We start from the raw sequence: 14,769 nt of genomic DNA, 5'->3' as shown, positions 1-14,769 counted from the left end.
ATGTACTGGAAAATGGAATTGGGTAGATGTAAGCAGACAAGGTTCCTTGGGTGAATTTGATATCTTTTATTAGACCAACCCAAATGGTTGGAGAATAGTTATTAAGCAAGCGTTCGGGTTCAAAAACCCTTCGTCAGGCTAAAGAAGCTTCAGCAGTTGGTGTATGCTCTTCCTGGATGGAATGAAAAGTAAAGAAGCCAGGGGCTGGGCTGGGGAGTCAGTTGTCAGGCAGATTGTAACGTATCAAAAATCCAATGTCTATATTTAGTCCCTGATCTCTAGTATCCAGGAGGTTGATGAAATGGAGCTCATAGGCTCGTCTCTGGGAAGTGTTGTGTAAGTTTCCCTTGAGGATCAGGACTGAGAGATTGGAGAGAGAGTGGTTTTCTTGTGAGAAATGTGCCCCCACAGGTAGTTGGGTATTTCTGTCTTTGATGGATTTCCGGTGTGCATTCATTCTGGTGCGCAGTTGTTGTCTGGTCTCTCCTACGTATCTTCCATCAGGGCATTTGGTGCATTGGATGAGGTATATTACATTTCTGGAGGTGCAGCTGTAAGATCCTGGGATGCTGATGGCTCTGTTATAAGCATTTCAACAGAGAATAAATGGGCACAAAATGCACCTTTACTTGGAAGCATTTGTGTTTTCCACAAATGATCCAGAACTTAAAGGGAATGCTTTTCAGATCCCCACGTGAAGGAAAGAAAAGGATGGGGGGCATTGGAAAGCTACTCTGTGCATGCATATGTTTTACATTACTTTCCTTCATGTGTGTTCTGCTGAAGCCTTTTACTTGATAGTTTGCTATTCAAAAACCCACTGATTTGCCCTCCACCCCAAACTGTAATGCTCTTAAATTTTGAGTAAAGTTTGTAAATAATGGGTCTCTTGGATATAGTGGGGAAAAAATCTGAATTTGCATTGCTGACTCTATTATTTCCCCACAAGTTTTTCTTGAATTTTATTTTGCAGCTTGCAACCTACATCTTTATAAAATTTTAGTTGAGTATATAGGGATGAAACCCCATCAGTGGCAATATGTAAATCAGAAAAAAATATCTCCAACTAATCTTTGACTTACCTAATCACTTCTTAGGATGTTTACAAACAAAGCTGGCAGCCTTTCACCGATTCACTGTAGGTGTGAACTCCTTTTTTTGTTTGTTTTTAAATGAAAAATTATTAATTGATATTGCATACAATTTTATCACTTCCACCTTTTTTTTATTCCCTGTTTATCCATTGGTATAGAGGGGGAAAATTAAAAATAAATATACATTAACATATAGCTTTTAATATCTTCTGCTTTGAGTCCAGCACAGTGGAATGTAACTTCTGTCCTCAAGAACATTTCATTTCTAAATGTTATAACCTAGTTTGGCTTGTGGTAAATGTAAATTTGTTCCTGTAATCCCAAGTGAAAATTCTCTAATTACTAGCTTCATTATACTTTATGTTAATTGTAAATGCTTTTTAACATTTATGTTCCCACTTCTGACTTGTGAGCCTTCTAATCTGAGCAAAAGTCCTGAGTTTGTCTTCTCCTCCTGACAATCTATTTGTCTTGTGTTCTTAGCAAATCTGCCACTAAAACTTGACTGGTGTTGACCTAAATATTAACTATGGGCACATACAGGTGTTTGTTTCAACCAGGAGAATTGCTGCTCTCCTGGTAGAAACTGAATGTTAAGTATTTATGCAGTTTCTTCAGGAGAAACCATGCCCCTTCTGGGAGAAAGATCTTCCAGGTTCAAGAGGGGGCTGGAATAGTGGGGTAGAGCCCCCTACTGGTATAAGGTAAACCTGGATGGTTGTAGTATCAAACTCAATTGATTTTTAGGTTAAACTGGTGTATTAAACTTATCCCAGATCCCCTCTGGATTCAAATTTTAAATTGCAATCCCCAGTCTGAGGAGTGGGCTGGTTGTTTGCCATATTGCTTGCTCTGCTTGGCTCCCAGTCACCAGGAGCTGAGCAGAGAGCAGCTGCTTCTGTCTTCCTGCCTACTCCTCAGGCTGGGGTTCCCAGGGGCTGGGGGGGAGTGGAACAGCCACTGCCCCATGCACCTTCTTCCCCTCCCCTTCCCCCCCCCCCCCCCCCCAACTAGGATCACTCCAGTTGCAGACTGGGATCACTGAGGGGTAGCTGAATTGAACACTTGTCCGTGGCCTATGTTTTGTTATGCTTCTAGTTAGGAATTTGGCCTAGAAGCCAAAATGGGCATGGCATTTTGGAAATAACATGTTGGCTTATAGTTATATAAGCAGAGAATTAAGCAGCATGTTATGATATTCTGAGACCTGAACTTGAATAAACTTTTTCAGTGGTATGATGCAATATTACAATGCCCTATTGCTAGAAATATGACAGCTTCTTCATCTGTTAGGGCCTTTACTGTGACCTAAGATGAATTGTAACCTACTAAGTGTACACAGTCGACAGTCAAGGCTGAGTCTATTCAATTTTTACAGGTTAGTCTAAGCTGTGTAGATTGAACAGACATTCACTTCTAACTGGAAATGCAGCCACAGGCCTACAGTGGCCCAGGCCAGAAGCTGGGGAATGCTAGAGCATGCCTTCCTGCTTGGCTGGAGCAGACAGTTTAGGCCAAGGCTAGCCCACCTACCCTGCGGGGGGGGGGGGGGGGTGGTTTGTAGGGGAGATGTAAAGCATTCTGCGAGTGAGTTAATTTGAATCTGGAGGGGATCTGGGATAGAAGTTTAACCAATTTAACCTAAATCAGTTAACCTGGATGTAGCATCAGACTCATCTTAAAATGGTTCCAGCCATTTTGAAAGTGGTTTATGTGCACTGAACTTCTGTTATATTACAGATTTGAACTGGTTTTCAATCACTTATACTGGTTTATGTGTTATTTCTGTATTTTAAGTGAACTTGTTTAAGTACACTAGGGCTAAGGACAGAGATCAAAGTACCAGAGATCTAATGGTGCTGGTACTGTTCCCCCCTTCTACTCCCCAACCTCCACCTCTAAGGCTGTGTGTGATGTGAGCGCAGCTTCCAGGGGCTGGATAGAGGAGGGATGGAGGTGGGGAGAAGTAGGGGCTGTGTGTAAGAAGCTTCCTGCTCCCTGACCCCAGCACAGCTCCCCTCCTATTGGAAGCTGTGATTGTACCACAGCCAGGGAGCTGGGGGGCTGGAAGATACTGTGGTAGTGCTGGTGCAGCTCCCAGCTGTGTGGCTGCACTGGGGTGAAGAGAAGGCCCTTGAAAAAAGGTGCCAGCCCTTGGAATAAACATAAAAATATATGAACTCTGAAGCAGACTTGTTTTAATTCTTTCAACTCCTTTTCCCTTTAAAGAATACACTGGAAGAACATACTCCTTAACACTCTTGGGTCATCAGTTGATGTCTTTTACTGCTAAAATAACTTTCAGAGATCTCCCAGGAGTTTGGTTTTAAGCCAGGCATGTGCCTTAAGATTTTCACAGAAAACAGCTGTGGGAAAGGAATGTCTTAAATTTCAATTTCGGAAATATTTTTCTATTTCTACAGTTTAGCATCTGATTGCTGGGGATGTTCTGCTGCTGATAAATCAGTATAGAATAAAATGTTGTTTAAACAAAAATTTATTTAACGTGCTATTTGCCCACTACTGGGGAAATCTGAGCACTTTATTCAGCCCACTTGTTTTCTTTGCTGGACTTGGGCAGCATTTTATAAGGATAATGCTTACATTGAAAGAGTATTCTAGTGAGTTCATGTGATAATTCTGCTATAAATTAACACACCCAACAATTCAGCTGGAAAGTGCAGCACCATGCATACTTTTCCCATTTCACACCTCTCTCCTTGGAACTTCCAATCCAGAGGAGCAGGAGACAAGAAATTTTATTTATATATAAATAATGTGTGTGTGTGTGTGTGTGTGTGACTACTTAGCCCATAAGCACAGTGCCAAAAGACACATTTTCACTTGCGTGTAACTGAAGTTTGGCTCTGCCTGTTTCCTACCAGCTGTTTATCCTTCTATAACTTGTTTTCCTGCTCTTCATAGAAACATTCATTCTGAGACAGATTTAAGGAGCCCCCAGGCCAGTTATGCCAATCTGTTGCAGTAAGGCTTTGTGTGACTGTTTTTGTTTATGTAAGACAGACTTTCAAGTTGTCCTCAGTTGGCATAGGGTACCCTGTGAGACTGTAGTGGGGGAAAGGGGTGGTATCTGAAACCATGCTGTAAAGTGGGAGAGATTAAACATGATTAATTCTGGGTATTATATTAGAGGCCCAGGGGGGTGTTATGTGGAAGGATGTTGGAGGTGTGATATATAAAAATTGCGTAAGTTGGGGTACTAAACTGATCACATAAATACTGACCTTTTCTCCTTGGATAAAATGTTGCTTTGAATGGCAAAGTCCTAAGCCTTCATGGCATGCTTTAAAAAGAAAAACATACTTAGCGTGTTACTGTTTTGTTATTGAAATGTGGACAGACCAATCAAATATCTGACAAACACATATGAGGGTGGAAATAGATGTTACCTGATGTCCCATTTGTGCCACCATAACATTCTTTATGGTGGCACAAATTGTGAGCCACCAGTAGACATTACTACCCTTTGTTGCACCACATCAAAGAAGATCAGTGTTGTGACAAAAAGTAGCTGTAGATGCTGCTGCTTTATTGTGACAGATGCTCATTACCTCTGGCAGGAGAGTACTGACAGCCTGAGATACCTGCACACTAGCCACTGGCAGGTGCTCTGGGAGCTTAAAGGCCCCTGAAGCAGCTGCCTGCTCTCTGTGCTTAGAGGGGCACCTGGGGAATCTTGGGGTGCCTCTCCATAAGCAAGAAAGCCCTACTTTCATGCTCAGTCAGCCCAAATCCCCTCAGTTGGGGGAGGGAGGGGCAGGTCTGGCTGAGTGGAGAACGTAGGGAATTCGCATTACCATCGCATTGCTTGATGTTATGAGACAAGAAGGCTCATCCACTAAACTCGGTGACAGCTATTTCTATCTAGCCTGACCAAAAGACAACTGTTTCCTGTCCGTACTTCTTCCATTGTATAATTGTATGAAATTATATGCTACATATAGTAGTAAACTTCTGAATTGTAAGTTCTTCAAGGTTGAGATTTTTTTTTTTTGAGTCTATACTCTTATTTATACATCTGTGCAGTTCTGTAAAATCTACAAACAAGTTACAAAATTGGCTACAAAAAGTAACACTGCAGAGAAACCCTATGTTATTGTAGTGCTTGCACCAGTTTTGTAGCACTGTGGGGGGGGGGGTATGTTTATTGTACCCTCAACTTCTGTAATGCAACAAAAGTATTGCCTGTTCATGGCCTTAGCTGAAGCTGAGACCTAATCTGGCCTATATAGTATTAGAAAGTGGCATTAGGAGATGAAATGGAAATACATTTTTGCAGTCTGATTGTTTATAGCAGGTTTTACTGTAAGGTGCTACAGGATCTAATTCAGTGGTTCCCAAACTGTGGATTGCAACCCCAAATGGGGAAGCACTGGTCTTATTTCTGGCACTTAAGTTGTATTTAACCAGATACTCCCACTATCAAATGTAATAATATCAAAATGAGTTCAGTCTGAGAGCACATTGTAGGCTAACTTTAATTTTTGTCATAACTTCAGAGGAATTTTCCAGTTATAGGACCTTCTAGCTTGCTGTCATCTTTCTTTGTAAGAAGTGGCTAAAATTGTAGCAGAACTTGAGGAATTCCATTTGCTATTTGCTGCTGTACTGGAAGTTTTTGATGCGTGCTTGACTTCAATTTGGAATTTGGTGTTTCTGTCACTTAATTTGTAGAATGAATGAATAAGAAATGGTATTCCAGTGAAATAGTTTGACAGCACAGATGCATATTGAGTTGCTATAGATCCTGTTAGTCATGACATCCGTGTTTAAACAGTTCCAAAATCTGGATGTAAAGGAAAGTGCATAGATCATTAAAATACAACCTGTTTAACCAGTATATAAAAGAATAAAAATAAAACTCCTGAAATAAAATAAGTTTGCAGATATTGGTAAAAACTGAAGGATTTGTATATTGATTAGAGTTGCAATACTCTGTAGGAAAAGCTTTCCCCCCCCCCCCCCCCCCCCCCACCAAAACCTTGCAGATGACTCTTTGGGGGACACATTCTCTTGAAAAGTCTTTGAGAGAAACTGCTTCTGATTGTCATATCCTAAGACATCCTGTCCCAATTTGGTTGTCAAGATAATTCATAAATGCCTATGGGGAATATTTTTGAAGCTGGGAGTTTCTGAAAATGCAAATGATCACTTGTGACCAGTACTTTTAAGCTTGTGTAATGCCCTCTTTCCATTTACTTATCATTATCAAGTATCTTGGTTGACGTGGAAACACAATTACATTCGTACAGAATACAAAGGTGAAAGTACCGTGGGGAACAGTGTATATATATTCATAGTGAACAGGGTTTTTAACTGTCTGATTTTTAATATATTTCTTCTTTTCTTATAGTCCCAGGGGATTTGGGTAACCAATTGGAAGCAAAACTTGACAAACCCACAGTGGTACACTACCTCTGCTCCAAGAAGACAGAAAGTTACTTTACTCTCTGGCTGAATTTAGAATTGCTGCTGCCTGTCATCATTGACTGCTGGATCGACAATATCAGGTAGGATCAGAGCCCTGTAAAACAAAATATTAGGTCAGTGTATAGCATGAAACTGAGGAAGATAACTTTTTCCACTACCAGGCCTATTTTATTCTCAGTTACTTGGCATGTATTTTTTGTGATATTTCTTGAAGAAGAGGCCTAGATTCCACCATAGAAATACAAAATCTGCTTCATGACCAAATAACTTCAATTCAAAAGTTCTACAAACTTCTTAGCAAATCAAAGCCAATGTACAAATATTAATGTCTGTATTGTAGTACTGTATATGCCTGCCATGTATTTGCTGAGCTTGTTGCATGGAGAGGTGTGTGTATCTGGCTAAATCATAAACCTTAACAGCATTAAAGACTGTTCCCTTTCTAGGCAACCTACCTAACCAAGTAGGTTTTTGTTCCATTGCAGATTTTTGTCCAGTCCAGCACCTTACTTGTGCACAAGGACTGACCTGAGAGACAGGCAAGCTATATTCTCTCAGGTCTGTTTGTTGTGTACAAGTAAGGTGCTGAATTGGATAAAAATCTGTAACGGAACAAAAACCTACTTGGTTAGGTACATTGCCTAGAAAAGGATCAAACTTTAACAGCATTAAAGGCTATGATTTACCCAATTTGTCTGTTTTTACACCAATAAAATTTAACCTGCTCTAAAATTTTACTGTGTACTTCATACCAGTTGGGTGTTCTTCACAATCTTGCTCTTTAACGCAGTTGAAAGCTGCTCTAAATTATGAACTTTGGATCACCTGAGGGAAGTGAATTTTTTATGAAGGTTTTTCCACAAGTAAAATGCTAAAACATTTAGGAATTGTTAAAACCCCTCACCTGTCTCCAATGTGCTAGGTATTAGATGGGCCTTGTAGCCAAGACTCCAAATACTTTAGTTTGTGTCAGCATCTGACTGCATTTGGAAACAGATAAGGAAATACTATGTTCTTTTGAATATCATCTGTCTTGTAACAGTTAATGCCACCAACTAACAGGTAAAACAAACAAACAAAAATAAACCACAGTAGTCACAGGTAGTGTGCAGTGTCATACTCCGGTATAGGGATGTTTCCCTTCATAATAGTTTCACTGGACAACTCTGGATTCTGCTGTATACCCCCAAAACCCCTATTCCATTCCCTTGGCCCCAGCCAAGGTAGGCTTGATGGCCTCGCTCAATTTAAGATAGTTTAACTCCAATCATTTCCCCTTTGAATGTAATATAGATAGAGCTTTTGAAGCTATGAATTATAATTAATTCCTCTGGATTAAAAATAGCCTCCACTGCAGTTTAACTGTAGGGACCAACTCAAATTACAATTTCAGGATTTTCATGGAAACTTCAAAACAAAGAGCAGCTTCTTTGTTGATCAGTGGCAAGGGGCTGCCAGGGCCTCTTAGACAATCAGTGGTGGGGGGAGAGGGGGATTGTCAGGAAAAGACAATGAAAATGGTGCTAGGTGCCTGGAGCAGCCCATGACTCTTCCTTCACTTTGGCATGCTTTAAGTAGATTCCTGCTTATCTCTTCTTTTAATTGATGGCTCCAATATGTGGGGAACATTCACTGTAGCCTTAACAAATGTATTAAGTTCCTCAGAGGGGGGGGAAAAAAAAAGTGGTCTAGTGTAGAGATGCCCAGAAGACATGTCTTCAAAGTAGTTTTTTGTTTCTTTACTACACTGTGCATGACTTCCTGTGATTAGAGACATGACAAAGAACTTGCATTTGAGAACTCATCTAACTTTGGACCAACTACCTAGTTGGTCCAATAAAAGAGATCACCCTAAGAAATTGAAATTGGAATTAATTCTGCTCTTACTTGACTGTTCCTAACTCTGTCTTCACATGCCTATTGTTGATTTCAGGTGCGTTTTAAACCAGAGGTGGGCAAAATTATAGCCTGCAGGCCAGATTCAGCCCACCAACTGATTTGTATCCGGTGTGTGGGTGGGCACCCACCAATTGGTTGTATCCAGCCAGCTGCCCCATAGGGTGAAGCCCACCTGCTCCTGCCTGGGGCAGCCAGCACCAGATTCCTGCCCCTCCCTCTCACCCTGCCAGACTGCATTGTCCCAACCCTGGCCAGTGCGCACAACTTTCCAGTGGGGATGCTGCCCAGATACTGTTCAACAACCCCCCACCCCCCGCCTCCAGCAGCTTCCTCCTGCCTCTGCTGCATTACTCTGGGCAGCAGGTAAGAAACATGGGGAAGCTGTGAAAACATGCTGGGTGGCAAATGCCCAGCCAGGCAGGGAAGCTGCAGCTGGGTGACTTCTGCCCAGTGCATGGCACTCCAGTTCCAACTCCCAGCTGTCTTCTGTCCACTCTGCCTGCTCGACATGATGAGCAGCCACGTGAGGGTGGCCAAGTGGGTGGAAGGCAGCCTGGCGCTGGAGTCCCATGTGCTGTAGGAGGAGCCACTTGACTGCAGCTTACCCCTGGCCTGGTTGGGCATCTGCAGCCCAGTATGAATCCCCACAGATTACCTGCTGCCTGGAGCAGCGTAGGAGTCATCAGTGGAGGCAGGGGAAGCTAAGCAGTACTTGGTGGTTGCAGCTGTGCTGGCAGTGGCCTCATCAGGAAACTCTGTATGCTGGCTGGGGCTGGGGTGATGCTGTCTGGAGGACATAAGATGGGGGTGGGTGCAGATGGGAGCAGGTGGAATTCAGCCCCATGTGGGCAGCTGCATGCACAAATGCACCAGCATCCTGCCTGGGTGAGCTCTACTGCATGTGCACCTGTCTTCCTCCTCCATCCCTGGTCAGCTCCTGGGACCTAGCACAGCCCCCCACTCCCCTTACACAACATACAAGAGAGTAAGACTTTATTCAATAGTCTCAATACACCCCTCCAAAAAAAAATAAAAATTAATCACTTTTTGTATTTCAAAAAAAAAAAATTAACATTTAAAATTTAACCATATGTTATACTAAGAATTAGATGGTTTACTATATGATTTATTTAAAATGATATCTTCTGAAAGATGTGTGAAATTTAAGTGGCCCTCCAGCTGAAATAATTTCCCACGCCTGGTTTAAATGCACCCAGCTGGCTCGGCTTGGGGTATAGGTGAGAACTTGGCTGCTGTTTTTTCTTCAGGTTAGTAATCTTGGTCTTTGCTTCTGGAAGCAGGGAAAGTACTGCTTAGAGAGAGAACTGTTAACTTCCTGTGTTTTTTCCTTGGTGCCTGGATTTAAAATAATCTGAAGGGGGCTGGAGTAATGTATTGAGCATTCTGTCCTATTGACTGCTCAAGTTTTTAAAACATGGGCATCTTGAAAGTCAGGGTAGGCATGGGTGGTGGGTGTCCATTCCCCAGAGGATTCAGGGCTGAAATAATTGCAGTATTACAAAAAAGCCCAGTGTGGTAGCTGATCATTTAACATTTAAAGAGTACAAGGTGTCTTATTATGTCTCTGTCTCTAAGTGTGGTGGAGGGTATAGACAAGAGTAACAATTGTGGCTGTAGCAAATTACACTGGTAAAAGCTGTTCTGGTAAAACTGTTAAGTTTTCAGGATCCTGTAGTGATACAAGTTAGCGAAATCACCCTGACTTGAACTTTGCTTCATTCAGGGTCAAAATTGGGGTGGTTTTGTTGCATGTCTATCCCTACAGAATCAAGTAGTCATAAGTTACTCTGTGTAACACCTAATGTATGCTTCTGAGCTGCCGCTGTTCTACTTCTATTTTTAAAGAAGCTAAAATGTAAGTTTATCCTGGGTTCCAGTCTGGATTTGTGCTAACACCTATGCTTAATAAACCCATCCATAACTTGGTACTTAATCATTTGACCTCAAAATTGAAAGACAGTTGTTCATGTGTGCATGTATATCACTCTGTGTGACGTTGGTTACTGAAACTGCTGAGTCATAACCATGCTAATACTATTATAAGAAATGGGGGAGGGGGTCTGTTGTCTTTTGAAGTGTAAAATGGTCTAAAAATCTTTTAACTCCTCATGCCTCTTTTTCTTCAACTTTTTTTTTTTTTATTGTCTGTAAACTTTTGAAAGGTTTACAGGTGGTGTATTGCTTCAAGTCATGGGTCCTGTGCTTGTATGAAAATGTTAGCAGATTTTGTGTGAGTGCAAAAAATAGTACATGGAACTTTTTGATTCTTTTCAAATCTGGTTAAAATATTAACTTTGATCTTGCCTTACATAATGGCTTTTTAAAACATTAAGGTATCGCATATAAAATACAGACTTCTATTTTCAGACCTGAAGATTTAAAAAAAAAAAGTGTGTACAGTCTCTGTATTTATAAAGTCCTTGTGCAACTTTAAAGTTTAATAACTTTGGATATACACACGATAGAAGCAAACTCTAAACAGCAATTGAAAGTGTAATTCATAATTTTTTTTTTTTTTTAGCATAGTGTAAGCTATTGGGGCTTTGCAAAATGGCACTGTACCATCTTGACTTGAGTTTCGAGGTTTCGATGGAACAGTGTTTCATTTCAAATTTCATTTCTATTTGAAACTTGTTCCATTTTGTCCAACCAGTAACGCTGTTTCATCGTTTCACCCATACGCTAATGGGGAAACTCGAAACGGCCTCTCATCTGGCAGGCAGATTAGGAGCCTGCAACCCTGGGAGGCCTGTTGGGGCTGTGTCAGTCTACCTGGTGTTGCGGGCCCCCAATCTGCCTGCCAGATGAAGGAGGGAAGCTGGGTGCTGCCACCTGGAACCAGGGAGCTAGGGAAGGGAGTGGGAGCTGAACCTGATCACTCGGTTCCCTTCCCCAGTGCTAGGATCAGGCTGGGGAAGGCTAGCTGGGCTGAGTTGCCTTCCCCAGCCCGATTTTTGTAGGGCTGGGGAGGGGAACTGAGCCTGGGCTAAGTTCCCTTCCCCTGCGCTGTGATTGGCTTCCTGCAGCCTGGCTGCGGGAGGCAGGGAGAGCCAGGACTGCAATCCCCACCCGGCTGAGCCACATGGGGCTACAGAGCTGCTGGGAGTACAGCCCTGGTTCTCCCCCATCTCCCACCACCTGGCTGCTGGCTGCTTTGAAACATGTTAACTAGGCTCATTTTGTTTCGGGGCTGTTTTGAAGCACTTCATTTCGATTCTATTTTGCTGTTTCCAGTTTGAAATGAGTTGAAACTGTTGAATCAAAACAGCCGGCGAAATTTCATACAGCCCTATAAGCTATGCGTAGGGCAAGGATCACAAATGCAGTTCATGAAATTGCTCAGCTGCAAATAGAAAATATTTTCTACAAGTTGGAAAATCAAACTGAATGATGTATCATGAAAGATGGTTGGTTTGTTTGTTTGTTTGTTTGATACATTTTATTTATATGGTGGCACAAATCTTTTGTAGTTGATAGCTTTTTTGGGCAAAGGCTTTTCATACTGATTCTCTAAGACAACCATAGAACCATACAAACAGTATTCTTTACAGTGTTAAAAAACGCAATCTGTATTATAAATGGGTTTCCCAGCTTTGGTATGTGTGGTGTAAATATAGTCTTGAGTGGCTTATTTATAACTGTTACTTTTCTGCTGAACGACCAGCCAAATGTCCTATTAAGTAAAGCAACCTGAGAGAAGCAAGCATGTACTTGCTGTATTTCCTGCTTTGTGGACCAATAGAGAAATACAGTTGGAATATATGTTTGCATTGCCTTAGCGATTTGGTTTTGCAGTTGTTTTCCCTCAGTGGTTGTTTCCTTTTCACTTTTTTTTTTTTCCTTAAGTTATCACGTTTTATCTGGGACTTGACAAAATATTTGGTTAACAATTTTCAGGTATCAATCAATTTTTTTAGAGCTGATGCTGTGGGGTAAAAAGTCTGGATTCCAGAGCTGTTGATCTGGTGAAAAGACATTCACGGTTCTATGAGTCTCAAGTGGATTTGAATGGTACCTACCAAATACTTAATATCTCTGTGTACATTTCCATAGATGTCTCTTTTTTTTTTTTTTTTTTCTTTTTGTTTTATTGGTTACAGCAATTCCAAATACTTTCAGCTGGAAAGGTATTCTTAAACCCCACTTCTTTGTAGAGGAGCTATACTGACTTTTTCTCCTTTTTAGCAACAGTATTCTGATACTGCAGTATCTAAGTTCAAGCACGTGTCAACCTGTCACAAATTCATAACACGGTTCCCTCCAAGAACTATGAGAGGCAGCTCACATTCTCTCCATAAGGTTCAAGTCTACCCTTTGACAACATATTCCATTTCTACACACTGAAAATAGGCTTTATTTGTTTTCCTAAATCAGGTAGAATAGTATAAGAAAGCTGTTTGCACTGCATGTAGGCACTTTAGCATGAAAGTGCCCTTGTAAGTGTCTGACAAACGTTATTTTCTTGTATGTAATAGCTCTTAAAATCATTTAACAAACAAAGCCCCATTTTATTTGAGAGCTGCCATGTAGTAAGACAGCATGTTTTATATTTGTCTTTCTTTCCTTCCAGGCTGATATACAATCGGACAAATAAGATCACAGAGCCACCAGATGGAGTGGATGTCAGAGTTCCAGGGTTTGGGCAGACATTTGCCTTGGAGTTCCTTGATCCTAGTAAAAGAAATGTTGGTATGTAGTTCACTGTTACAGATGTACAACACATTTCTATAATGCAATTTCAGTTTAAAATTCCTTACTGAAATCTGAGATGGGTGACAGTAACTGGTTGAAGCAGGATAGTTCATGCTTAGTTATGGCTTTGTTTTGTATGACACGAGTTTACCAGCAGTCAGTCATGTTTCATGTGCATTTGGTATGTGGCATGTTGAATTTAAGTGCTTTCTGTTCAACTTTGTAAATTAGGCGAGTAGAGTTGGGCACTACTTATTTTTACTTGGAATTAACATTCTCTGAGGCTTGAATAGTCATTCCAAAGACTGCTGTAGGACAGTGGTTCTCAACCAGGTGGTGCTGCAGGTGGATAGGTGAGGCTCCACGCTGCTGCTGCTGTTCAGGTGAGTGGAGCTCCAGGACTCCCTGTTACTGAGCCCCACTTGCTGCACCCAGGGCTGTGTGGGTGGGGCTGGGGCAGAGACAACCTGTGCAGGGCCCAGGGCAAATCGGTCTGTGCAGGGACCTGCCCCGGACACAAGGAAGCTGGTGGCAGATCTGGTGGCGGGGAGGAAGGGGTGCTGAGCGGCCGGACGTGAAGCCGGCAGCAGTGCAGAGTCACTGCAGCTGCTCCACCTGGCTCTGTGGGGCCCCTCAAGTGCAAGGCCTGGGGCAGTTGCCCCAATTCACAGCTGCCCCTTCCCCAAGCAGCAGTCCTGGGCTGGGGAGCCAGGCCAGTCCTCGGGAACAAAAAGGTTGAGCACCCCTGCTGTAGGAGATGGTCTGAGATGAGCAGGAAGTTCACAGTTAGGACTTGACAAATAAAGAAGATTCCTTCTTCTGGCTTTGGCTGAGCTCTGGGCTAGGTAGCCCTTGGATTTCAGTAATAACTACTCAGTGAATTTGGGAGATTGATACTACTGCTTTTAGTTCCTTTTCCTTGTTAAAAGGAGAGAATATTGAGGCTTTTTCCTTGCAGTGTTACAGAAAATCTCTCATAGAAAACACACTGGACTTTTCATGATAGAATGTATGTACTTCATGGCAGATAATTTGAACGTGTAATATACTTGATCCTAAATGGGGTATATTTAGAGTTCTAGGCCAGAATTTATTGTGTACTTTCAGACAAACTGACTAGGTGAGAGGAGCCTCTCTGGGTGATTGGCAACTATGGGTTGCAGGTTGCACCATCAAACACAATCGGGTGCTAAATCATTTATAGTGCATTTGGTTTTTTTTGCTGGATGGTTCGTTTTCCTCTAAATGAGCTGTTTCTCTTGAATGGACGTAATATACTATGAATAATTCATTCTCTCTCTCTTTGGCAAAGGACATATTTAAATAGGTATTCTAGTTACTTTAGTAGTTGGCAATTAATATATAATAGTAAGGAAATGAACTTTATATACTGATTTTTAAATTAATATTAATCCCATTTTGACTACAGTGACTCCTGAGGCTTGAAGCAACAAAGCTTATCTGAAGTCTTTTAATTGCTCTAACAGTTGGCCATGTAGCTCAAGGTTGCTACTTTTGTTGCAATATTTGCTTAGGCTATAACTTCACTAATCAGTTGAAGTAAAATGCCACTTGCCTTTATCATGTGATACCAGTCTGCAAATACTGTCCA

The 14,769-nt window shown here is 41.7% G+C and overlaps 1 protein-coding gene across 1 annotated transcript in view; it reads left to right on the top strand.

Moving 5' to 3' along the window:
* Positions 1 to 14,769, top strand: part of PLA2G15 (phospholipase A2 group XV) — a 36,719-nt gene that overhangs the window by 7,362 nt on the left and 14,588 nt on the right. The window contains exons 2-3 of the mRNA XM_006269311.4: positions 6,469 to 6,625; positions 13,036 to 13,154. Of these exons, the coding sequence (XP_006269373.1) occupies positions 6,469 to 6,625; positions 13,036 to 13,154 (276 nt within the window). The remainder of the gene's footprint in view (positions 1 to 6,468; positions 6,626 to 13,035; positions 13,155 to 14,769) is intronic.

This window comes from Alligator mississippiensis, chromosome 10 (assembly GCF_030867095.1).
Source record: "Alligator mississippiensis isolate rAllMis1 chromosome 10, rAllMis1, whole genome shotgun sequence".
Lineage (NCBI taxonomy): Eukaryota > Metazoa > Chordata > Crocodylia > Alligatoridae > Alligator > Alligator mississippiensis.
This window is presented reverse-complemented; position numbering and strand designations above follow the sequence as displayed.